Here is a 27,052-nt window from a genome sequence, read left to right on the forward strand (position 1 = left end):
TCTATAAATTAAAAAAAAAATGAAGTTGGCTCACTTTAGATGATGAAAAGAACTCTTATTTGAAATTTCAATTTTAAAGTTATTTGAAACATTTTCTATTTCTTTTTTTTTTTAATTTATTTACTCGGTTGTGCTGGGTCTTAGTTGCATCTCGTGGGCTCCTTAGTTGCGGCTTGTGGGCTCCTTAGTTGTGGCTCGTTGGCTCCTTAGTTGTGGCAGGTGGGCTCCTTAGTTGTGGATTGAGGGCTCCTTAGTTGTGGTTTGAGGGCTCCTTAGTTGTGGCTTGCTGGCTCCTTAGTTGCGGCACACGGGCTCCTTAGTTGTGGCATGCAAACTCTTAGTTGCGGCATGCATGTGGGATCTAGTTCCCTGACCAGAGATCGAACCCAGCTCCCCTGCATTGGGAACACAGAGTCTTAGCCACTGTGCCACCGGGGAAGTCCCTATTTGAAACATTTTAAAGAGTAACTGAATATTAATTTATTCACACTAGCTTTAATTGCAAAGTCGTAAAAATTCATGTTATTTCAGAGTCCTGAGATGAATATGTCAGTACCAAAGAAAATGTGTAAAAGGTATGTACATGCTATAATAATAGAGTCTTTTCAGATACATAGGTTTACTTCATATAGGAATATATACATCTTGATTTCTTCCTGTGATTTTCATAGGCCATGCATTCTCATACTAGACTCCTTGAAAGCTGCTTCTGTACAAAACACAGTCCAGAATTTACGAGAGTAAGTAATGACAATTTTACTAAAATCTCAATAATTTTTAAGTTGCCTTAAGAATTACTGAAAAGATTATATCAGGAATTATATTTTATTATTTATTTAGATGAGGCCTGTAAATCTAATTAATAACAAATATCCCCATTATGTGTAAAATATTTCTCAAGGATTATATCAAAAGTCAATTTGGAATTTGTATTCGCAATTGAACAAAAGTCATAATTTTACAAAGGAGCACTGCAAATATTAGTGGTTGTCAAAAGTTAACACTTTAGAAAAAAATAAGAACTCTTTTACATTCTTATTTTGTGTGTGCATGTGTGTTTGTAATTTTTAAATTTCCTACAGGATCTGGAAAAAACTAGCAACTAAAGTTTAAAAATAATTTGTTTAGTTTACTTTGTAATATAAGTGACTTATGTATATGATTTGTGAAAGTTGAGTTGTTGAAAAAAGTCTGGCTTTTAGTTTGAAACTCAGATGATTTTATTTAAAGTAGCACTTTTGAAGCCTCATATTATAATTTGTGCTGTTAAGGTTTAAGTCTTTTGAAATGTGGCTGGAGGCCATATATTTGGCAGCAAGTGTTTTTCCATTTTTGTGAAATTGTTGCATAATAGTAAAGAAATTTCTACTCGAGTCACTCTACTTTTTGATGATTTAAGGTATTTAGAGGTAGAGTGGGAAGTTAAACGAAAAACTCATCGTGAATTCAGCAAAACAAACATGGTGGACCTATGCCCTAAAGTTCCTAAACAAGATAATAGCAGTGATTGTGGAGTATATTTACTGCAATATGTGGAAAGCTTCTTTAAGGTATGTAAAGACATAAATACGTTTTTTATTCACAATTACCAGCATATAACCACAAATTACTGGGCAAGCAAAGAAGCAGGAAAATGTTAGAGGTAATCAAGAAATAAGAAAAAAAAAAGGCATAGAACCATATATAACCCAGATATTGGAGTTGGAAGATAAGAGCTTTAAAATGATTTGATTAATATGTTGGAGAAAATAGTCAAAGATAAACAAAATGGATGAAAATGGAATCTGCTAAAAAAAAAGTCAAGTGGACATTCTCGAACTGAAAATGCATAATGATATATCTGAAATTAAGAACTTACTGTATGGGTTTGATAACAGACTGAATAAAGCAGAAGACAGATAAGGGAACTTTAAAAAAGGACAATAGAAAGTATCTCACTGTAGCTCAGAGAGGAAAAAGAATGTAAAGAAGAGAACAGAGCATAAGAGACAAGTGTGATACAGTCAAAAAGTCTAATTTACATGTAATTGGAGTTGCAGAAGGATTAGGGGTGGAGAGAGAAAATAAGGCAGACACAAATTTGAAGAAAAATTTTCAAAACTCAAAGACTTGTGTATTGAAGAAGCTCAGAAAACCATAAACTACATAAGTACAATGAGAAGTATGGGTATTATTTTCTAGCTCATCAGAGACTCTATAGGAACTGTAGCAATGTTAAAAAGAAATTTTAAATAGCAAGGGATCACTCTGCTTTTTGAACTGTTAGCTCATTACTTCAGTCATAACCAGTATTATTTATGAAGATGGGTATAGCAAAAGGTATTTTTGACCAGAAGCTTGTTTGGAGAATCCTTAAAGGTACTTTCAAAGCATGAGGGTTATAGTATGCAGTTATAACTTTTGGTATAATTGGGGAGGATTGATAATATACAGTAGAACATGGTACACATTATGGAAACCACTAAACATGTTATGCTGTTTTTTTTTCCTTTTTTATTCTAGACTGGAACTTCATTATAGGGTGACAGTTCTGGCCTTCTAATACTCTTTCCAAGAGATTTGATTTTGTTTTTAGATATCCAAAGTGCCTTATTACATGACATAGTCTGAGTCTGTTATATAATTCTACTTTATGTAGCCTCAGTCAGTAGAACATACTTCTAACATAGGTGGTAGCACCACTTAAGATTGCTGGGGGGAAAACCTCAGAACACTAAATCTTGTGTTTCACAAATTTGTGCACTAATATAACAGAGTGTGGATTGAAGAAAATAGGTTTCAGGTTGACCACTCAAAACCTGTGGAACTTTGTAACTAGGCCATAAGAAATACAATTTTAATTCTAATAAAAACACTTGCACAGTTAAATCTCCACTGAGATTTGCCCCTAGAATCACAGTCAGTCCTTCATTTCAGCTTTATACTCTGGGACTCCTAATTTCTTCTTTAAGATGTAAGTCCTTCTTACATCTGGCTTCTAATAGTTTCATCAAATTTCTAAACATGATCTAGGGGTAGTCTTATTCAGCAGTTACTCATTTATTTTTTTAAACACAGGCAGAATTGTCTTTGCAGTTGCAACTTGCAACTTCCTTATTAAGCTTAACGTAATGGAAAATATATCAGTTCCTTAAGCCACTAAATTGGCTATTTCGTGGACTAAAAGAAGGTACTTCTGCAGGATTTTCTATTTTTTATGTGAGATTCTTCATATACTGCTAAGGCTTCCTCTTCGTTTCAATAGTTTCAAAATATTAACATGTTGGAAAAAATTGTGTTCAAACCAGCCTGACTTCTGCATTGTACTGAATCATTCTCTGTTTACTAATTCTCTTTGCACTAATTCACTTAAACATGCATTGTAGCATAACATATGGTGTTTAATTTTGATGTTCAGTAGTTAGCAGTTTAATGAAAATGTTCTAAAATTGATTGTGGTGATGGTTGCCCAACTCTGAATATACTGAAAATCATTCAGTTGAATACTTTAGGCAAATTGTATGTTATGTGAAATATATCTCAGTAAAGCTGTTATTTAAAAAAGTTAGCAATATCTCATTTCTTATAAAAATGAGCTTAAAACAAATTTGAATTATACTGCTAAAGTGATTGCACTCTGTCTTTTCTCTCATTAGGATCCTATTGTTAACTTTGAGCTTCCAATTCATTTGGAGAAATGGTTTCCTCGTCATGTAATAAAGACCAAACGGGAAGATATTCGAGAGCTCATTTTGAAACTTCATTTACAGCAACAGAAGGGCAGCAGTAGCTAGTTAATCTGTACAAACATGACACAGATGTTCTATACGATTACTGGAAAGCTGCTTATCAGCATTTGTGTTAGCCAGCTCACAGAGAAGAAAATAACTTGCAGTAGTTTTATAAGTCACTGTACATTATTTAAAATATACAAGATATAATATTAGGATTGTTAGGATCTCATAGATGGAGTGGAAATGGGGGTGATATAGATAAAGTCATTAGATAGAAATTAAAATTTCATAAATATTTGATATTTTTCTGATTAAATATGCTTGGATTATGCAATAACATATGTAATGTGGGAATGTTTTTATAGATAATAAAACTATGTGATCTGTACTTCCACATAACTGGGAGTTGAAGGGAGTTAGGTCCTCCCTGGTGCCAGCCCCAGTGCTTGTCAAATTCGTTGACAAGTCACATTATATTGTAATTCTATTCTTTGCAGCTCAAGCATGCAATATGAATACTGTGTATTTTTTTTTTTAAAGAATTTAGTATCAAGGCTTCAGAAAATGCCATTTACGGCATCCCTTCTGCATAGTGTGAGAGAAGACATAATGTTAGGAAGGTGATAAAAATTCACTCATTCAATGCGCAGCTTATTTTTCTCAGTTGCTAAGTGGAACCATTACTCTATTCTAATTGTTGCTTGTTTTCCATTTCTTTTGATGTCATGTGTGGGGATCTGAGAATTTAGTTCATTCATTCAGAGTGAAATTTGGAAGAAAAATTTAGCTATCCAAAATAGGTTTTTAAAAATTGTATATGTAGCTTAACTTAGTTTATTTGAGGTATAGCTATATAAATATTGACTTCTGTCCTATTCTGACATCCCAGAATATATGTACACAGTTTCTGTAAGTATAGAAGATAAAATTGGTGACTTCATAACTTTAAAAAAATATCCTCAAAGTCTTCTATATTAATCGTTAGGACTAAATACATAATTTTATAGCTGTTTACCCAGTATTCATCTGCAAAAGCCAGATTGCTCTCATTGCTTTTGTATTTTTATAAGGACATGTGATCCCCATGGAGCATAAGTTTTTGTTAAACATTCAGGTAACAGTTCTGAATTGATGTGATGATGGTGGTATTACATATGATTAAACACTTCATAACTTTCTAATGTTATCAGGAATATTTTGAGGGGATAATTATATTGTATTTTCTCAGACAAGAAAAATGTTTTTTAATCTTCTGTTTTAAGCATCTCTTTACACTGTTACTGTATATAAAGCAGTGAAGCAAAGGCAATTTAAGATGAAGCTAAAAGTCGGAACATTTTATTTCAAAATCTTGTGAATTGAGGTTGTCAGTTAAGCCTTAGTGTCCTTAAGTTTCTGTTAATCTTGTCATCATCTTTATATTGTTCAAGATATTTGTCCTTTGGAGATTTCCTATAAAGATGGTTATAATTACATGTTTCATTCCCAATTTCTGTGGGGGGGAGGGGATTTTTTAGATGACTTAATTATTTTGTATATCTAATTTTGGGAAAGCAAGTATCTAATACATCTCCTTGTGACTTCTTAACTTTTTTGTTTGTATGTTGTTCAAAGACACCTCTGTTCTTTACCATGTTTTGAAGATTGTTTAAAATTCATTTTCCTAAATTCATATGGAAATAATGCTTTGAGAATATCAACATTTTATATTAAACATGTTTCCAATTCATTAAATTGAGGTGTAATTTTTTTCCTTAAGAAATGTGAGCCATTCTTAGAAATAGATTTTAAATTGTATGTTACTCAGTGCATGTCATATAATTGATGCTTAGATTAATTTTTCTGTTTTAGCAGACATGTGGTAATTTTGGTAGTTCAGGGAACATTTTTTGAGCATCTACTACTAGCAGGCAATGTACAAGGTAGAAAAAACGGAATGACAGCTCTTATTCCTAAGTCATTTATAGCCTAATGGGAGAAATGGACATATGAACAGTTTTAATATGCCTGTTAGAAACAATCATAGAGTTTTTTGGGAGCACAGGAGGGTGTTGAGCCTTCGGGTTTGTGTGTGTGTGTGTGTGTGTGTGTGTGTGTGTGTGTGAGAGAGAGAGAGAGAGAGAGAGAGCGCGAGAACGAGGAGATAGTGAGAGGTGGTAGAGAGGTAGTAAGAGGGTTGTCACTAGACAGGGAAAGCCTTTTTAGAGAAGATAATACTGTTTCTCACAACTCTTGGGATAAAAAAATGGTAGCTCTTTTTTTTAAGAAAAAGTTTAATACCTCTTAAAATCAGCTTTTGTGTGTGTGTGTGTTAGGGGGAAAATAGGTCTAGACTTATCATACAGAGCCCTTTCTAATTTGATTCCAGTCTACATTCTGTCCTCATCTTTCCACTGTCACCTACTTTTTAGTCATATAAAGTTATTAATTTATGCTTTAATTACTTTTAGCTTAACACCAAGCTTAAGCCCTTTCTTAATAGGAAATTATCTTGTGTTTTCTTTCTTTCAATACTATTTCTTTGGAAAAGTACTAAGCTAAAATGAATGTGAAATGTCTTTTGTATTCTATATATATATCTTTTATTGTGAAAATGACCTCTAATTGTTGAACTGTCTGGACTGGGAGAACTGTGAGTAGACATGCATACCCCAAAGCCCTCCTTGACCAGAACTTTTTAAAACTCTTTAGGAAAACCTGGGCCCCTTCTTCCCTCTGTAGAATCTCTTGTAACTAACCTTGTCCTTATGGAACTTTGCAAACTTTGCCCAGGGGCTGTTAAAAGACTTGGTTCTGTGTGTATGAGGCTTTCTTATGCTGGTGTGGTTTGCACCCACCCAGGTGGTCTGTACTCTTACAACTGAGTTCGTCCCTTTTGGAAACTGGAGAAATCAGGATCAGGGCTAGTTTAGGATTCTGAAGAGAAATGTGCTTTAGATCTTTACAAAACATTTTTTTTTTCCAGAGAACTTCACCAGAGGTACATAAGATATAAATTCATTGCTATTTGATAGTAAATCCTAGCTTCCACAGAATTAAATTGACTAATTTAATTCCTTTCTACTAGATTTATTTGATAAAAACAGCTGCCCTAATACAAAATTTTTATCTGGTCCCCCATTGTGGTAAAGATAAAAAAAAGTTTCCTTTCTTGGTTAAGAATTACTCACGTAGATAAAGCCACTGGGCCTCATGTGTAATAGCAAATTAAGCAACAAAGTTATTATTATGTAGCTACCATTTATATTGTGTGCTTAGTAGGTGCCAGGTACTTTTCTAAGCATTTTCTGTGTGTTAACTAATTTAATGCTCACAATATCTCTATCATGAGTTAGCTTTACTATTCCTATCCTATTTTATAGATAAGGAAGGAGAAGTAAGTGGTTACAGTGAAAGATTTTCAAATTTTTTAATCGAGGGAAATTTACAAGAAACGGCACCAAGAAAACTAACTTTATTTTGTATGTAGCTCTGTATTTCGGACATAGACAGGTATAGTCAGCCTGGGTGTTTTATGCTTAAAAATCATAGGTTGTAGAAGAACCCAGAGAACATGTGAATCTATCAGGTTTGACTAATAGATTGAGAAAAGTTGTAAAATTCAGTGAATTATATGTGTAACATTATTATTATTTTTGGAAACATTTTTAAGTGGAGTGCTCATTAAAGGCAAGGAGAGTGTTAATAAAGAGCTTAGCTGGCTAGATTAAAGAAATTGTCTCTCCCCATCTGTCCTAATTAGCTTATCTCTCCTGCTTTCATAGCATGCTGGTTATTTCAGAAAAGAAGTGAGAGGTACTTTGAAAGGACACCATTTTTATTTAGCCAATTTATAATGATTTTGGAATGGTTGTCAATTTTTGAACATAAACTGTTTAAATATTAGACCTTTTCTGTAAAAATTTGTTACTGGAAGTTTCAGGCCTTTGGGTGCTCAATTAAGGATTTTGGCCTCTTTCTTGGTTTTGGCTCAAATGATTATGTTTCCTCATTTTGGGAAGATTTCTCTGGGTATTCTGATATTTGTCCTGATAGAAGGAAACCTTCCATCATTAACAGGTATTTAAAAATCTACATTATTTTTTATCTTTAGATCTGAAGTATATTTTCTCTAAAAATAACATTGTTTGATATGACTGCTGTAAGAAATTGAACCAAATATTACTCTAGTCTTTGATATTGCTTCATTTAAACTGTATGAAAATCTCTCCAATAATACTGGTTTTCCTCTTCATTAGTAATTCTTGGTTCAAAGCTTACTTCCTCTTATTTCTTGTGTTGAAATTGGATGTATACTTGATTTCAATAACTAACAATCTTGAAATAAAGGACTAGGAATTAAATGGAGAAAAACTTGAATGCTTTACTTCTCCCCTCCTTAAGCACACATGTCTATAATTCGAGCATTGAGTTCAAAATCCAAATGTGGTGCAAATGTCAGTTTTTCTTCATTTGTTACCTTTCATTCTATGTCTCCGTTCATCATCAGAAGCTTTGTTTATGCTTTCACTCTGTAGCACAAACCTACTTATCTTTAGAAGAGAGCCAAGAACCCAAGAGTACAGTTTCTTTTCTCCTGACTGACTCAGAATCCACAGACTCTTCTCTGTCTATCGAAAAGAAACAACCTATGGACCACAGAGAAACTGAGAGACAGTGGTTGCTCAGAAGAAAGCGATCTACTCTGTTTCCTAATGGTGTGAAAACCTGCCCAGATGAAAATGTTACAGAGGCTATGGCAAACCATGTGAAATATTTTAAAGTCCGAGGTAAGCAAACATTCAAACCCTTGGGCTCTATGATAAAATTCAAACATAGTTCTAAAACAGTTGTTGTATTTGAACATTATAGTTCAAAATTTGTGATGCTTTAGATAGAGACTGAGCCAAATATTGTCTGTCTACTAGCCATGGAAAAGACTTGCTAAGAGTATGGTATTTATACAACTTCAGAGGAAAGTTTACATTATTTTAAGAGAGGACATGGTTTAAAATTTTTGAAGCACTTCAAAAATACCAGTTTATGTTTCTGGATAAATTAATTATAACTTTTACTTCTGCATTACAGTAATTTGTCTAAATATACCCACAAAAGATGTTAACTAAGATATACTTAACCTACTTGGCTAATTAGTTATTTTATATACATGGAAATATGATCAATTTCTATATTTTATAGTTTAGCCATTCTACAGATTCAAGCTATTCTAGTTGTTATACACAAAACTTTTTACCTCTCAAATGGTGGCAGTTCTCACAATGGACCCTAAAGCAACAAAACTAGGAGTTTATTTTATTTTTTTTCATTTTTAAAAATTAGTTTTTATTGGAGTATAGTTGCTTTACAATGTCATGTTAGTTTTTTCTGTACAGCAAAGTGAATCAGCAATACATATACATATATCCCCTCTTTTTTGGATTTCCTTCCGATTTAGGTCACCACAGAGCATTGAGTAGAGTTTCCTGTGCTATACAGTGGGTTCTCCTTAGTTATCTATTTTATACATAGTAATGTATATGTGTCAATCCCAATCTCCCAATTCATCCCACTCCCCCTTCCCCCTTGGTGTCCATACATTTGTTTTCTACATCTGTGTCTCTATTTCTGCTTTGTAAATAAGTTCATCTGTATCATTTTTCTAGATTCCACATATAAGCAATATTATATGATATTTGTTTTTCTCTTTCTGACTTACTCTGTATGACAGTCTCTAGGTCCATCCACATCTCTGCAAATGGCACTATTTCATTCCATTTTATGGCTGAGTAATATTCCATTCTAGATATATCTACCACATCTTCTTTATACATTCCTCTGTTGATGGACATTTAGGTTACTTCCATGTCCTGGCTATCGTAAATAGTGCTGCAGTGAACATTGTGGTACATGTATCTTTTTGAATTATGGTTTTCTCCAAGTGTATGCTCAGGAGTGGGATTGCCGGGTCATATGGTAGTTCTATTTTTAGTTTTTTAAGGAACCTCCATACAGTTCTCCATGGTGGCTGTATCAGTTTACATTCCCACCAGCAGTATAAGAGGGTTCCCTTTTCTCCACACCCTCACCAGCATTTATTTTTGTAGATTTTTTGATGATGGCCATTCTGACTGGTGTGAGGTGATGCCTCATTGTAGTTTTGATTTGCATTTCTCTGATAATTAGTGATGTTGAGCATCTTTTCATGTGTTTGTTGGCCATCTGTATATCTTCTTTGGAGAAATGTCTATTTAGGTCTTCCACCCATTTTTTGATTGGGTTGTTTGTTTTTTTGATATTGAGCTTCATGAGCTGTTTGTATATTTTGGAGATTAATCCCTTGTCCATTGCTTTGTTTGCAAATATTTTTTCCCATTCTGAGGGTTGTCTTTTCATCTTGTTTATGGCTTCCTTTGCAGTGCAAAAGCTTTTAAGTTTCATTAGTTCCCTTTTGTTCATTTCTATTTTTATTTTCATTACTTTAGGAGTTGGGTCAAAAAAGATCTTACTGCGATTTATGTCAAAGAGTGTTTTGCCTATTTTTTCCTCTAAGAGTTTTATAGTGTCCAGCTTTACATTTAGGTCTTGAATCCATTTTGAGTTTATTTTTGTGTATGGTGTTAGGGAGTGTTCTAATTTCATTCTTTTACATGTAGCTGTCCAGTTTTCCCAGCACCACTTATTGAAGAGACTGTCTTTCCTCCATTGTATATCTTTGCCTCCTTTGTCATATATTAGTTGACCGTAGGTGTGTGGGTTTATCTCTGGGCTTTCTGTCCTGTTCCATTTATCTATATTTCTGTTTTTGTGCCTGTACCATACTGTCTTGATTACTATAGCTTTGTAGTATAGTCGGAAGTCCGGGCACCTGATTCCTCCAGCTCCATTTTTCTTTTTCAGGATTGCTTTGGCTATTTGAGGTCTTTTGTGTTTCCATACAAATTGTGAAATTTTTTGTTCTCATTCTGTGAAAAATGCCATTGGTAATTTGATAAGGATTGCACTGAATCTGTAGATTGCTTTGGTCAGTACAGTCATTTTCACAATATTGATTCCTCCAATCCAAGAACATGCTATATCTCTCCATCTGTTTGTGTCATCTTTGATTTTTTTCATCAATATCTTATAGTTTTCTGAGTACAGGTCTTTTGCCTCCTTAGGTAGGTTTATTCCTAGGTATTTTATTCTTTTTGATGTGATGGTAAATGGAATTGTTTCCTTGATTTCTCTTTCTGATCTTTCATTGTTAGTGTTTAGGAATGCAAGAGATTTCTGTGCATTAATTTTGTAACCTGCAACTTTACCAAATTCATTGATTAGCTATAGCAGTTTCCTGGTGGTGTCTTTAGCATTTTCTATGTATAGTATCATGTCATCTGCAAACAGCAACAGTTTTACTTCTTTTCCAATTTGGATTCCTTTTATTTCTTTTTCTTCTGTGATTGCTGTGGCTAGGACTTCCAAAACTGTGTTGAATAATAGTGGTGAGAGTGGACATCCTTGTCCTGTTCCTGATCTTAGAGGAAACGCTTCAGTTTTTCACTATAGAGAATGATGTTTGCTGTGGGTTTGTTGTATATGGCCTTTATTATGTTGAGGTAAGTTCCCTGTTTCCCTACTTTCTGAAGAGTTTTTATCATAAATGGGTGTTGAATGTTGCCAAAAGCTTTTTCTGCATCTATTGAGATGATCATATGGTTTTTATTCTTCAGTTTGTTAATATGGTGTATCACATTGTTTGATTTGCATATACTGAAGAATCCTTGCATCCCTGGGATAAATCCCATTTGATCATGGCGTATGATCCTTTTAATGTGTTGTTGGGTTCAGTTTGCTAGTATTCTGTTGAGGATTTTTGTGTCCATGTTCATCAGCGCTTTGGCCTGTAATTTTCTTATTTTGTGATATCTTTGTCTGGTTTTGATATCAGGGTGATGATGGTGGCCTTGTAGAAAGCTTGGGAGTGTTCCTGTGTAATTTTTTGGAACAGTTTCAGAAGGACAGGTGTTAGCTCTTCTCTAAACATTTGATAGAATTCGCCTGTGAATCCATTTGGTCCTGGACTTTTGTTTGTTGGAACACTTTTTATTTTATATTGAAGTATAGTTGATTAATAATGTTGTGTTAGTTTCAGGTGTACAGCAGAGTGATTCAGTTATACATGTATCTATTTTTTTTTCAAATTCTTTTCCCATTTAGTTTGTTACATAATTATTTTATTTTCAATTAAACAGTGTTATCCTTGATCTCATACCCTTTTATTATATTAATTCATTCTCTGTTCCTTGTATTTACTAACCAGAATTGGTTAATTGACCATAATATATCCCTTAGATATTTGAAGGATTCCCAAACTTTGCTTTTTGCTGCTCAAGAGCCAATAAAAAGCCATAATATGGATGCGATGCTAGTAAATTAAAGTGGATATAGATAATGAAATGATAGTGAAATCAGGATTGTTCATTCATGCATGTATTCAACAAATGTTTATTGATCATTTACTATTTTCCAGGGATTGGGCTATATAAACCTTCAGTCTGAGCTGCTACTTTGTCTTCTTCTTTATTTTCCTCTATGTTGTCCTTTCTGTCCTCCTTCCTTATCAAAGCAAATGCTTTTAAAATAAAAAATTTAATATCAGATATTACATATATTTATATGTTTGATTTTTTTAGTTTCTTAAAGTGGCACAGTATGTTAGAACTTATTTTTTCAGAGTGTATTTATATCTCTTGGTTATATTTTGGACTATCAAACTTACTAAGCAATAAACTTTTCTTTCACTTTTTAAGTGGAAGTCCATTGACCTGGCCTTTTGTGAGTAGGGCATATTCCAGAAGTGGGAAATTCCAAAGAGAGTGGGAAGAGAAAAAGGAACTGAAGATGAATGAGAATGAGTGTTTAATATATCAAAATATGATTTCTACTAACTGGATTTTTATGTAATATTACTTTAAAATAGGTAAGAATACCAGAATACCTAGATAGCTTCTGGTTAAATAGTGAAGAGGAAATAACCAATCATTTAAGGAATATGATTATGTCTTTTAATTTCTTTGCCCTTGTGTTTATACATTCAAGAGACGCTATTGAAACAGAAGCCAACCAAAAGAAAAATAAAGCATTCCTTGAATAATTGACTTTAAAATACAGATTCTGTGAATGAGATCATTGGAAAGGGACCTCAAAGCTAAAATGATTGACACAGCACATCAAGATTATAACAATGTTGATATAGCTGTTACTGTCATGATAAAGAGTAAATATTTTATTTGTTATGTTTTGAAATTTAGGAAAAATGAATATTTTAACATAGGTCTTGATTTGGAAGAGATTCGGAAGAGATAATTGGATTATGCCCTTAGAACCAATTGTTTTGAGATTGGAGGAAAAGATCCACTCACTGTCCAACCAGGAATCTTTGGTTTTTCCACCAAGCTAATTCAGTGTAATGGTTTGCTCAATTTTTCCTTCATAGATAATTTGGTATCAGTTGCTAGTTGGTATAACACATTTGAAAAATATCTCCATTTAAGCAAGAAGCAACTGAATTTAACCTAGTCATTTGTGAAATTAAAGAGATATTTAGGGTGCTTGGAGTAGGAAGTAATAGTATCCCCCTTTAAAAAATTGTATTAGTAGTTGGACCTTTTAAAATATAGCTTTAAAAGGAAACCGTAAACAAGAAGAAAAGACAGCCCTCAGAATGGGAGAAAATATTTGCAAATGAACCAACTGACAAAGGATTAGTCTCCAAAATTTACAAGCAGCTCATGCAGCTGAATATCAAAAAACAACCCAATCCAAAAATAGGCAGAAGACCTAAATAGACATTTCTCCAAAGGAGATATACAGATTGCCAACAAACACATGAAAGAATGCTCAACATCACTAATTATTAGAGAAATGCAAATCAAAACTACAATGAGGTATCACCTCACACCAGTCAGAATGGCCATCATCAAAACTACAAACAGTCAATGCTGGGGAGGGTGTGGAGAAAAGGGAACCCTCTTGCACTGTTGGTGGGAATGTAGATTGGTACAGCCACTATGGAGAATAGCATGGAGGTTCCTTAAAAAACTAAAAATAGAACTACCATATGACCCAGCAATCCCACCACTGGGCATTTACGCTGAGAAAACCATAATTCAAAAAGAGTCATGTACCACAGTGTTCATTGCAGCTTTATTTACAATAGCCAGGACATGGAAGCAACCTAAGTGTCCATCGACAGATGAATGGATAAAGAAGATGTGGCACATATATACAATGGAATATTACTCAGCCATATAAAGAAACAAAATTGAGTTATTTGTAGTGAGGTGGATGGACCTAGAGTCTGTCATACAGAGTGAAGTAAGTCAGAAAGAGAAAAATGAATACCGTGTGCTAGCATGTATATATGGAATCTAAAAAAAAAAAAATGTTTCTGAAGAACCTAGAGGCAGGACAGGAATAAACACACAGATGTAGAGAATGGTTTTGAGGACACAGGGAGGGGGAACGGTAAGCTGGGACGAAGTGAGAGTGGCATTGACATACATACACTACCAAAAGTAAAATAGATAGCTAGCGGGAAGCAGCTGCATAGCACAGGGAGATCAACTTGGTGCTCTGTGACCACCTAGAGGAGTGGGATAGGGAGGGTGAGAGGGAGACGCAAGAGGGAGGAGATATGGGGATATATGTATATGTATAGCTGATTCACTTTGTTATACAGCAGAAACTAACACACCATTGTAAAGCAATTATACTCCAATAAAGGTGTTAAAAAGAAATATGTGGCTTTATTAGGGTATACATTGGTAGATTATAAACTGCACATATTTAAAGCATAGAATTTGATTTGTTTTGACAAATGTATTTATCCTTGAAGTTATCACTACAATCAAGATATTGAATTGTCAATTACCTCCAAACATTTTCTCATGTGCCTATATAATCCCTTCCTCCCTCAGCACCTCCCTTGACCTCAGTGCTGAGGCAACCACTAATCTGCTTTCTATTACTATGTATCGTTTGCATTTTCTACACTTTTTCTACTATGTATCGTTTGCATTTTCTACATATTTTCAATGTCCTCATACTGTTTACTCTTTTTTTTTTGTCTAGCTTCTTCTAATCAGTTTGTTTTGCGACTCATCCATGATTTTTTTGTGTATCAGTAGTTTGTTACCATTTACTGTTGAGTATTATTCCATTTTATGGATATACTGCATCTTGGGATATTTGGGTGCTTTTCAGTTATTGGGGATTACGAGGAAAGCTGTCATGAACGTTTTTGTACAATTTTTTGTGTGAACATATGCTTTTTATATCTGTTGGTTAATAGGAGTGTAGTGGGTGGGTCACATGATAGCTCTATGTTTAACTTTTTAAGAAATTGCCAAAACTGTTTTCCAGTGTAGTTGTACCAACAGCTGTATATTGGGATTCCAATTTTTCCGCATCTGTGCAGCGCTTGGTATAGTCAGTCCTTTTAAACTGTAACCATTCTAGTAGATATGAAGTAACATCTATTGTGGTTTTAACTTGCCTTTTCTTGATGGCTAATGATGTTGAGCACTTTTTCATGTGCTCATTTGCCATTTGTATATCTTTTTTGGTGAAGAGTCTATTCGAATATTTTGCTCCTTTAAAAAAATAATTGGATTGTTTGTTTTATTATTGAGTTGTAAAAGTTCTTTATGTGTTCCAAATACCAGTTCTTTGTCAGATATATGTTTTGCATAAATTTTCTTCCAAGGTTTGGTTTGTCTTTTTATTTTCTTAACAATGTCTTTTGAGGAACAGAAGTTTTAAATTTTGATAAAAGTCCAATTTATCAGTTTTTTTTTTTTTTTTTTTTTTTGCGGTACACGGGCCTCTCACTGTTGTGGCCTCTCCCGTTGCGGAGCACAGGCTCCAGACACGCAGGCTCAGCGGCCATGGCTCACGGGCCCAGCCGTTCCGCGGGCACGTGGGATCTTCCCGGACCGGGGCACGAACCTGTGTCCCCTGCATTGGCAGGCGGACTCTCAACCACTGCGCCACCAGGGAAGCCCTATCAGTTTTTTTTTTGCATCATGCTTGCTTTTGGTGTTGGATCTAAATTTGCTTAGCTCAGAACCACAAAGACTTTCTCTTGTTTTTTCTGATAGAAATTTTATAATTTTTAGGTTTTACATTCAGGTCTATGATCTACTTTGAGTTAATTTTTGTATTTGATGTATATGGATCAAAGTTAAATTTTTTTGCTTTTGCATAGCCAGTTGTTTCAGCATCATTTATTAAAAATATTATCTTTCCTTGCTGCTGAACATTTGTTGAAATTCAGTCTTCTGTATATGATGGGTCTATTACTTCACTTTTCATTCTTTTTTTTTTTTCGGTACGCGGGCCTCTCACTGCTGTGGCCTCTCCCGTTGTGGAGCGCAGGCTCAGTGGCCATGGCTCACGGGCCCAGCCACTCCGCGGCATGTGGGATCTTCCCAGACCGGGGCACGAACCCGTGTCCCCTGCATCGGCAGGCGGACTCTCAACCACTGCGCCACCAGGGAAGCCCACTTTTCATTCTTTTACACAGATCTCTTTGTCTGTTTTTATGCCAGTACCTAACTGTCTTGATTACTGTGAGCTTTATAATAAGTCTTTGAGTAAGATAGTGCAAGTCCTTCAACTTTGTTCTTTTTAAAATTTGTTTGGTTATGCTAGGTCCTTTGTCTTCCATATAAATATTATAATCATCTTGCCAATTTGTACACAAGAGGCTACTGGGATTTTGATTGGGATTGTGTTGAATTTATTGATCAATTTGCAAAGAATTATAATCTTAACAATATTGACCCTTCTGATCTGTGGATATATCCCTCCATTTATTTAGATCTCTGTCAGTTTCTCTCAACAGTGTTTTGTAATTTTCAGTGTATAGATCTTACACATCTTTTTATCAGATTTATTTCACTTTTTTCATGCTATTGTTAACACTATTTAAAAAAAATTTGGTCTCTGATTGTTCCTTGCTAGCATATAGACATACAACTGAGTTATGTGTATTGATCTTTTATTCTATAACTTTGTTAAAATCACTTATTAGTTCTAGTAGCTTCTTAATATACTCCTTAAGGTTTTCTACATGGGTGATTATTTCATCTGCAAATAAAGATATAGTTTTACTTCTTATCTTCCAATTTGTATGCCTTTTATTTCTTTTTCTTGCCTTATTGCATCAAATTAACTGTTCCTCATGCTTTGGGCTCCACGATTCTGAAGGGAAATTATATTACCCTAAGAAAAAGACTTTGCTCCATTCTAGATTTCTGTGTACTAGATAAGATGCACAGCCTGAGTCCTAGTAACAGGATTAAAGACAGATTAAATGCCGGCATTTCCTTCTTCAGAATATTGTCATTACATTTACCCTTCCTCCACCCGTTTCCAGGACAAGTTTCTCTGCCAGAAGAGAGGCTTTTGTAGATTAGTTATCTTCTCGAAACTAGAAAGTTATCTCCAGTGTTAACTAAAGGCTACATGAAAATCATTTGACAAGGATAGGATTTCTGAACAAATAGGCCAAATAGAGAAGTATGTGGCATTTGTCTGTGGTGGAGTTTTGCCCTCCTTAGTACCTCTTTCCTTGAAATAGCCCTGATTTTGCTCTTGTCTGTACAGCCTGTACTGTCCTATCTAGGTTTCCCCTCTCTGAGCTGCATGAATACTCCAGACTACCCCCCAATTCTCCTCCTGTATCAGAATGTAAGTGTTTTGAATTCTATTATTCTCAATTGGAAAACCACTGGATAAATTAAGGATGTGCAGTTGATCCTTGAACAACATGGGTTTGAAATGTGAGGGTCCCCTTCTACTCACATTTTTTTTGAGTAAATGCATACTGCAGTGTTATATGATCCAGGGTTGGTTAAATATGTGGATGTGCAACCGCGGATAAGGAGGGCTAACTGTAAAGTTATATGTGAATTGACTGCAGAGGGTCTGTGCCGCTAACTGCCACATTATTCAAAGGTCAACTGTATTACCTTTCTGGAGGGAATTGCATTTTTTATAGTTTTACTGAGATATAATTAACATACCAATTAATTCATTTAATGTATAGAATTCAATCGTTTTCCAGTATATTCACCGAAACGAGTAACTATCATCACACTCAGTTTAAGAACATTACATCACCTCAAAAAAAACTCCCACCCTTTAGATATCACTTTCTTACCACTCTGTCTCTCCTTCCCCTCCCCCCAGGACTAAGCAACCACTAATCTACTTTCTGTCTCTATAGAATTGCCTATTCTGGATTTGTCATATAAATGAGATAATATAATATATGGTCTTTTGTGACTGGCTTCTTTTACTTAGCATAATGTTTTCAAGGTTCATCCATGTTGTAGCATGTATGAGTAGTTTATTTTTTGTGGCCAAATAATAACATTCTATTGTATGGATACACCACTTTTTGTTTATCCATTTGTCAGCTGATGGATATTTGGGTTGTTTTCGTTTCTCTTGGGTGTATATCTAAGAGTAGAATTTCTGAGTCATACGTTTAACCACGAGAGGAATTTCCAGATTGTTTTCCAAAATAGATGTACCGTGCCCACCAGCAGTGTATGAAGGTTCTGATTTCTCCACATCTTTGCCAGCACTATAATTTCCTTAAAAAAAAGAAAAAATTACAACCATCCTAATGGGTGTGAAGTGGCATCTTGTGGTTTTGATTTGCATTTGTTTAATGACTAATAATGTTGAGCATCCTTTTATATGTTTCTTGGATTTGAATATCTTCTTTCAAAGAATGTCTTTAAATCCTTTGCCTTTTAAAAATTTGGGTTATTTATCTTGTTTTCATTGAGTCATAAGCAATCTTTATATATTCTCGATACAAGACCCTTATCAGACAAATGATCTGAAAGTATTTTCGTTTTCTTGATGGCGTCTTTCACAAAAGACAAAAGGTCTTTTTTTCACCATGCACAAAAGGTTTTGATTTTGATGAAGTCCATTTTATCTATTTGTTATTCTTTTGCAAAACTGTTTATGCTTTTCTGGGTCCAATTTCATATGAATTTTAGAATTAGCTTGTTAATTTCTGTAAAGAAACCAGGGTTCTGATAGGATTGCACTGAGTCTGCAGATCATTTTGAAGATACAGTTGGCCCTCTGTATCTGTGGGTTCTGCAACCACAGATTCAACCAACTGTGGATTTAGGATTGCCGTGTACACACTGCTATATTTAAAATGGATAACCAACAAAGACCCACTGTATAACATAGGGAACTGTGCTCAATATTATATAACAACCTAAATGGGAAAAGAATTTGAAAAAGAATAGATACATGTATATGTATAACAGAATCACTTTGCTGTACACCTGAAACCAACACAGCATTGTTAATCAATTATACCCCAATATAAAAAAGGTTAAAAACAAACAAAAAAAACTTGAAAAAAAATTCCAGAAAGTTCCAAAAAGCAGAACTTGATTTTGCCGTGTGCTGGCAACTATTTACATAACATTTACATTGTATTAGGTATTGTAAGTAATCTAGAGGTGATTTAACATATGCGGGGGTGTGTGCATAGGTTACATGCAAATACTACACCATTTTATATAAGGGAATTGACTATCTGAGGGTTTTGGTATCTGCAGGGGTTGGGGGTTTAACAATTAAATCTTCCAATTCACGAACATGGAAAGTTTTTCCATTTATTTATGTTGTCTTTAATTTTTTTTCAACAGTGTTTCATGGTTTTCAGAGTATAAGTTTTGTACTTTGTTTGTTACATTTATTCCTAAGTATTTTATTATTTTTGATGCTTTTGTAGATGGAATTGTTTTCTTAGGTTCATTTTTTGTTTGTTCATTGCTAGTGTATAGACATACAACTGATTTATATGTATTGATCTTGTATCCTGACACCTTGCTAAACTTGTTTATTCTGTAAGTTTTTAAGTGGATTTCTTAGAAGATTTTTTCAGGAAATGACATCCCCCAAAGCATAATTTGTAGGAGGCAGCTTATTGCTATTCTTCTGTGAATTCATGAGAGATGCCAAGGGAAGGCCTGCTATGAAACCTGGTATGATTTCTACACTTCTGGATGCTCCAGCTGCATTTTTCCTCACACAATAATGTTTTTCTAAGATTTTATGAAAATATTTTAAACATACAAAGTAGTTGAAAGAATAGTTTAGTGAACAACATAGTCTTACCACCTAGCTCTACAGTTAACATTTTATATTTGCTTTATCACATATCTATCTATCCAACCATCCTATTTCTTAGATGTATTTCATAAATTAAAGATATCATTTCATTTCCCTGTAGAACTTCAGCATGAATATCATTAACTAGAGCTTAATATTTGTTTACTTTTCTGAAGGTGGAATTTACATAGAGTGAAATGCATAAATCTTAAGAATACCATTTGGTGAGTTTTGACTAATGCACACATTGGTGTAATCCAAACCTCTCTTAAATTTGGGGATAGTGCCACCACAGAAAGTTCCCTTATTCCCCTTCCAAGACAGTCCTCCCTTCTCAACTCCAACTACCAGGTGACCACTCTTCTAATTTTTTTAAACCATAGCTTAGTTTCACCTATCTAGGACTTTATATAAGTAGAATAGTATGAACTCTTTTGTGTAAGGCTTCTCTGACTCAGCCTTTTGAGATTCATTCATGTTTTTGCATGAATTAGTAATTTGTTCCTTTTGATTCCATTATGTGACCGTATGTTTGTTTATTTTCCTGTTGATGGATACCTGGGTTGTTTTCTTTTTTAAGTTATTATGAATAAAGTTGCTCTAGCATTGAACATAAGTCTTTCTGTGGATATGTGCTTACGTCTCACTTGAAGGAATACCTAGGAGGGGGGTTACTGGGTCGTAGGTTTGGTGTATATTTAGTTATATAAGAAACTACCAGTACTTTTTCCAAAGTGGTTGTACTATTTTTCATTCTTGCCAAAAATGAGGGTTGTGTTTGTTCCACATTCTCACCAAAATTTGATATTGTCAGTGTAAAAAATTTTAGCCTCCCTGGTTCATGTGTGGGTGGTTCAATTTCCATTTCTCTGAAGAGTGAATGACAGAGCACTTTTTCACATACTCGTTGACTCTTTGTATCTCGTCCTTTGTAAAGTGTCTGCTTCAGTCTCTTACATATTTTAAAAATTGGATTGTTTGCCTTTTTTGTTAGGGAGTTGTAGAAATCCTTTAAATATCCTAAATACCAGTTCTTTATCAGATATATGTATTTTGAATATTTTCTGCCAGAGGTATGGCTTACCTATTCATTTTTATTAATAGCATCTTTGTTGAGCAGAAGTTTTTAGTTTTGATGAATTCTAATATCAGTTTTTTGTTTTTTCTTTTATAGTTGTTGCTTTCTGAGTCCTGTCTATGAAATCTTTGCTTATCTTCAGGTCATGTATATATTCTTCTGTGTTTTCTTTTAGGACCTTCAAAGTATTAGCTTTCATATTTCAAATTATTTTATTATGTATATTGTGAAGACGTTATTGAGATTTATTTTTTTCTCATAGATATATATTTGGTCTCACAGTACTTTTAATACTTTCTTTGAATCACCTCATTTCATAACCAGATCTTATAGATATTCGCTTTTTGTTTGTTTTTACCAACCCAGACTTTCATCTTTGCATTGTCTTCTGGTGTGTACTAAGCTGTCATTTGGAAGTTTAAAGAGGAAGAAAGGAAGAACTTGAATCTACAAGTGGTCACCTCTGCCTCAGTCTGTCTCTGTTGGAGTCTTCTGTATGCTGTAGGGTCAGAAGTTCTAAAGAACAGGATTTAGGATGTAGTTAGTTCACTGAAAAAGAAACTAAGTTTGCAACCAAAGGTTCATTCAATTTAACCCTGAAAAATCAGTTGATAGAGAAACTTTCAATATTCATATATTTTAACCTCTGTTAAAGCCTAAGAGGTTTTTTTAGTCTGAGACTCTTCTTCCATCAAATAACTGTTAGACAACCAGAATCCAATATGATAATAACATTTAATATTCATGTAGCACTGTAGTTTATAAAATACTCTCACAGATAAATTAAGTAAAGCAGTTATTATTCATCTCATTAAAAAAGAGAGATGAGTACATTGAAATGTTGACTGGCTAGGTCAGTTACTCTCGGTTATCAAGCTAGTACACAGTGAGCCTAGGGCTAGAATTGAGATCCTTCTGACTCAGTGAGTTCAGGGCCTCTATCTCGATATGCTGGTAGATTAGCATTCAGTCCTCTTGAGATGAAAAACGATTTCCTTGATCTCTGTCCACTTAAATCCATCTTTCTCCCTTACCACCCTCCTCCTCTTCTCTCTCATCCCATCTGTTGTGCGCAGTGCCCTACATCAGGACACTGAAATGGTTACAGGATAGCAATACACTTAGTGCTGTATAAAATGTGCAGACAGCCTGTTTAGGGTCCTTTCAGAGTTGATGCTTTGAAATAACTTAGCAGATACATTAAATTAGCTTTCATTTTAATACAGCAGTATGTTTCTTCTGAATATCATTTTCTTTTCTTTTTAGTTCTCATATCTTTTAAAAAATTAATAGATTTTATTTTTTGGAGAAGTTTTAGGTCTACAGAAAAATTGAGCAGAAAATCCAGAGTTACGTATACTGCCACCCTTACACACACACACACACACACACACACACACACACACACACACACACACATTTTTCCCTCTTATTGTGAGAACCCCAAAGTGCTTTCTCTAAAAATACCTCTCTGTTTGTTTTTCAGTATGCCAGGAAGCTGTCTGGGAAGCCTTCAGGACTTTTTGGGATCGACTTCCTGGGCGTGAAGAATATCATTACTGGATGAATTTGTGTGAGGATGGAATCACAACTATATTTGAAATGGGCACACATTTTAGTCAGTCTGTGGAACATAGAAGCTTAATTATGAAGGTAAATGTAGTAACAAGGGAAGAAATTACTGGACTGTTGTAGGAGTGCGTATACATAGCTCAGGCCTAAAGGAAGAAAGAGCAAATGCCAAATCCCTGCATTACTCTTTTTTGTTGAATTAGGTTGTTCAAGTGACCTACCACAGGGTGGCTTAGTCTTTGTATCCCTAGCTCTGGCCATTATAATAAGCATTGTTAACCCAGCAAGAGCCTCATGCTTGTTTATAAATGTAAATATTTGGAAATAATACTCAGCAAAGATTTAGGCTAAGAATATAAATCTGTGAGAGTCAAACATTCTTGCCAGGGTTTTTCATCTTATCAATTCAGAGTGGTGCAAACGACTCTAATTAAGATAGAGGATATAGGTCATTGGATAAATGTTTAGTAAAGTATAAATGTGATTCTAATTAATGAATTTGCTTACTTGTTTTCCTTGTTTTAGATTTAGTTTACTCTTAGCAAAGGATAAATAAGCATGCATATAGACAAATTATCTGCCCACCTTCCCCTTTCATGTTGCATGCATGTATTCATGACAAGAGAATGGAACTGTTTAGATATACGTGGTAGATTGCTCATGCTGTGTGATAGGCCCTTTATAGCCTTCTTCCTTTTGTTCAAGTCCTACATGTCCTCAGCTCAGATGTAACCTCCTTTGTGAGGAATCAACCCCCAGCCTAGCAGATTTAGCTCCCATAATCCTTTGAACTCCATAATTCTTTATTCATTCTTTAATGTTGTACTTCTTACATTTTATTATTATTAGTTGTATATGTATATGTGGGCCAATGTATCAGAAGAATAGAATTGACAGGGGACCAGACTGGAGGGGTGGATAACTTAACAAATTTATAGTTGATAGGAAACCATTGAAGGGTTGTAAGTAGGTAAGTCATGGGGGCTGATTGGACAGTTTTGAATTGTAAAATGGTTATTATGGTTTCTATACGCCATGTGATAGATTAGAGGGGACAAGATGAGCAGAGATCAGTCACGACTCCAGGGCCGAGGGGATGAGAGTCCTAACTAGACCATGAGATAGAGAAAGGGAGCATAGGGGATATAAGTAGGAAAAAGATTAGTAGGACTCTGTGATGGATTGGATGGGAGTGGGATAGGATGAAAGAATGGCCCAGGAAGCCTCCCAGCTTCTAGCTTGGATGACTACCACTGAGAAGTCAGGCAGAGAAGCGGCTTGTAGATGCTGACAGGGAGAGTGAGTTTGCTTCTTAATGTGTTGTTTTGAGCCATTTGTGAAATGTGAATTGCTTGATATTTAGGTATGAAGCCAAGAAGAGTGGTCTGGGTTATAAATACAGCTCTAGGGATCACCAGCCTTGAGGTAGTAATTGAAATCATAAGAGTGGCTGAGAACCTTACTTAAGCAATCACTGGCTGTCCAAAATCTGAAGGAAGCTTGATTTTACCTTTTTTTTTTCTTAAATTGAAATATAGTTGATTTACAGTTGTGTTGATTTCTGCTGTATAGCAAAGTGATTCAGTTTTACATATATATATATTCTGGGGTTTTTTTTAGCTTGATTTTAAATATAACAACAACTGTTTACACATAGGTGGTGAATTTATGTGGTTGACACCCTTTATCAGAACTCAGAACGCCAGCATTTGTACAAATAACCACCATGCCCGGCCTATAAAATTTTAAAGCTAATAGTATAACCTGATAAAATGATGATTTTGCTATATGCGTATATGTATCTTGAGAGAGATTAATTAAAGGAAATAAAATCACAGTTGAAGCTGCTGGATGGTTGAAATTAAAAAAGAAACAAAAAAGAGTGGCTGAGATTATTCTAGGAGAGTCTGTATAGTAAGAGCCGTGAGTTATTTATAAATATTTTGGGAATTATTTAGAGTAATAGCCTCTCCATTTTACAGATAAGGAAATTGAGGCCCAGCACCAGAGAGACTGTGGGATTTACCTCCATAGCTAAGAAAGAGAAAATGGAATTCTTCTGATTCTAAATTAGTGTTCTTATTATCGTATTGGTCTCAAAATAAAACCACTAATTTAGAGGAAACTTGGAAACAGTTTGCTTTGGAATGCCCCAGAGGAAAATCCAACTATTTATCAGACAATTTATCTTTTTATCTGAATTCTGGAGAATCAGATTTCGTAGTTATTTTATCCACATGATTATATTGGTCTGTGATGAGAGTTTCTATAAATGTATTAGATCACAAAACAGTTTGGTTCTAAGTCCATGGAAGGTTAACGTAAAACTCTACCAATCTCTTACCTGTAGATCTTTTTGGAATGAGTAGCAGGTGAAGTCTGTTAATCTGTGCGCATTAAGAGAGCACAGGGACTTTTGTGCACATACACAGAGACTTGAGTGTCAGGACATTCTTGGAGTCACAGAACAAACTTGGCATCATTAGTACCTTGCTTTAACTATTTCTCTAGCCATAGAGAATAATAACATAGATTCTGTGTTAGGGCATTAGTGTTCTAGATGCAATACATTTTGTTTACTGCTTATTAACTGTCATTGATTCACATGGTCATTTTTATATCTTTGTTTTCCTTAGAAACTGACATACACAAAGGAAACTGTAAGCAGGTGAGTGTCTTTTTTCCTAAGTTCATGCTTGGCAACAGACATGTATCATACCTATTCCCAGACTCATCCCACATTTGATGATTCCTTCCTGTTTTCTTGCCAGTTCCTGCAATGACCAGGCCTGTGGGTTAGTCTCAAATGCTTTTCCTCATCTTGAGGCCACTTCCCTTCCCAGACCACCTCTGCAGCCACTGTGCTAGTTTACTGTCTGACCTTCCCAGGAGGCAGACTTGGTCCTCTCTCTTGGGTGAGAAAATAGATTTTTGGAAATGGAATACCAAATGATCTACTCTTGTTGAGGCTTACAGGCTAATGATAATATTGATCTAAAATGGTACACCTTAGTGGAGGATGGTTTACTAAATGATGGGTTGTGGTGTGGGTCACTTTATTGTGTAATGATGATTATGATGTTGAAGCATAGGAATAGCACAGCCTTGATGAATCCTCCAGTGGTATGAGTCTTGGCTCTGTGGGCCTTTAGGCTTAGGATTAAGGTCATTTCTGGCTCCTGAACAGTAGCAGGACAAAGCAGATCATGGAAGGTGAGGGATTTTGAGCCTACAGGGACTAAAGATTTCCAATTCTATCCATACTCAAAATATCTAGATTATGCCAGCACGTAAGTGATTTTTTTTGAAAAACATCACTAGGGCATGCAATTCAGGTCAGAGTCCAGAATTTTGCCTCAAATTAGATGGAAGGACAGATTGAAAAACCAACTAGGTGAGTCAGTGTCCAGAGGTCTAGCCTGGGCAGCAGAGTCCAGGCAAAAGCATAGCTGGAGTACACCTGTGGGTTGTAGTGGGGTATATGTAAGTTTCAAATCAAACATGAGTAAACAGGAGGAAAGTGGGACTCCTTGTGGTCTCACTTCGTACAGCTAACAGTACCACTGAGTCTATGCTGGGGCCTGGGATTGAGCTCCTGCTTAGCTGTGGGGCAATGTGGTGCTTTAAATGTGTGTTCTTCACCTCTGAGAGCCAGAGCTCGGAGGTTACTTGTGATTGCCATTGCAACACGAAATGCAGTAGACTAAATAATCTTGTGGGTCCTACCAGTGCCAGTAATCTTCATGGTTGTATGTAATAAAAATGATAGCACATCTTACATATCTTATATGGTTAAGAAGTATATAAAAACCATAATAAATATGGCTCTTAACCTGGAAGAAGCCTTGGAGTTTACCTGTGAAAATGGACATTGGAAAGATTGTAGCTTGTGAGTTATTATAAAGTGGTGGAAGGAAGGTTATCTGAAATAGAATGGAAAGTTGTAACACCATATGTGGATTGGTGTCATAACACATAACACATGAGGTGAACAGAGGTAGCTGGAAGATGTTTGAGGGGTAGTTTGTGTATTCCTACGTAGCTCACTTCAACTGGGTGCAGTTTTCTGCATTCACCTACTATTTCTTGTAATGAAATTGTGTATGTGTAGAAGAGAAATTCTTATTATGGTTAGTTTTCCTGATGTGTTAACCATGTTGAAACATTCATAAATAAACATCATAGAGAACTGACTGTGTCACATATTTTTATTGTTAAGGCACTGTATGTCCTAGATAAACGAGGAGACTCAAAATACTATGCACCATCCTTAGAAAACAGGACATGAGTAAAAATAGCAATACAGATGAACAAAAATATAACTGAATTTTGAGAATTTAAAAGTTGGTATCCTTCCCATGAAACTAGAACAGACCAGGTCGGGGTGGGATGAAAAGTTGTGGTACTTGCTGAAATGGTACTTGCTGAAATGAGGTGACCTGGAGTTAGGTAACCCTGGGAGTGAAACCATGGGAGTGGTGTAGGAATTCACTAAACCCCTCTTTCTTTAAGC

General features: G+C 35.0%; 2 protein-coding genes across 23 annotated transcripts in view; both read left to right on the forward strand.

Annotated features, from left to right (window-relative positions):
* SENP7 (SUMO specific peptidase 7) overlaps nucleotides 1-5,447 on the forward strand; it is a 171,753-nt gene extending 166,306 nt beyond the window's left edge. For all 21 annotated transcript variants that reach the window (XM_073804290.1, XM_073804289.1, XM_073804288.1 and 18 more), the window contains 4 exons: nucleotides 532-575; nucleotides 672-740; nucleotides 1,400-1,550; nucleotides 3,636-5,447. In XM_073804290.1, coding sequence (XP_073660391.1) covers nucleotides 532-575; nucleotides 672-740; nucleotides 1,400-1,550; nucleotides 3,636-3,773 — 402 coding nt within the window. In that variant the 3' untranslated portion in view covers nucleotides 3,774-5,447. The remainder of the gene's footprint in view (nucleotides 1-531; nucleotides 576-671; nucleotides 741-1,399; nucleotides 1,551-3,635) is intronic.
* A 731-nt stretch (nucleotides 5,448-6,178) lies between these two features.
* Nucleotides 6,179-27,052, forward strand: part of IMPG2 (interphotoreceptor matrix proteoglycan 2) — a 74,094-nt gene continuing 53,220 nt past the window's right edge. The window contains exons 1-4 of one of the 2 annotated variants that reach the window (XM_033855874.2): nucleotides 6,179-7,772; nucleotides 8,231-8,482; nucleotides 22,454-22,620; nucleotides 25,176-25,207. In XM_033855874.2, the coding sequence (XP_033711765.1) occupies nucleotides 7,688-7,772; nucleotides 8,231-8,482; nucleotides 22,454-22,620; nucleotides 25,176-25,207 (536 nt within the window). In that variant the 5' untranslated portion in view covers nucleotides 6,179-7,687. Of the gene's footprint in view, nucleotides 7,773-8,121; nucleotides 8,483-22,453; nucleotides 22,621-25,175; nucleotides 25,208-27,052 lie in introns of those variants that run through there. The other variant, XM_033855873.2, reaches the window with a different exon arrangement.

Source organism: Tursiops truncatus, chromosome 4, assembly GCF_011762595.2.
Source record: "Tursiops truncatus isolate mTurTru1 chromosome 4, mTurTru1.mat.Y, whole genome shotgun sequence".
NCBI lineage: Eukaryota > Metazoa > Chordata > Mammalia > Artiodactyla > Delphinidae > Tursiops > Tursiops truncatus.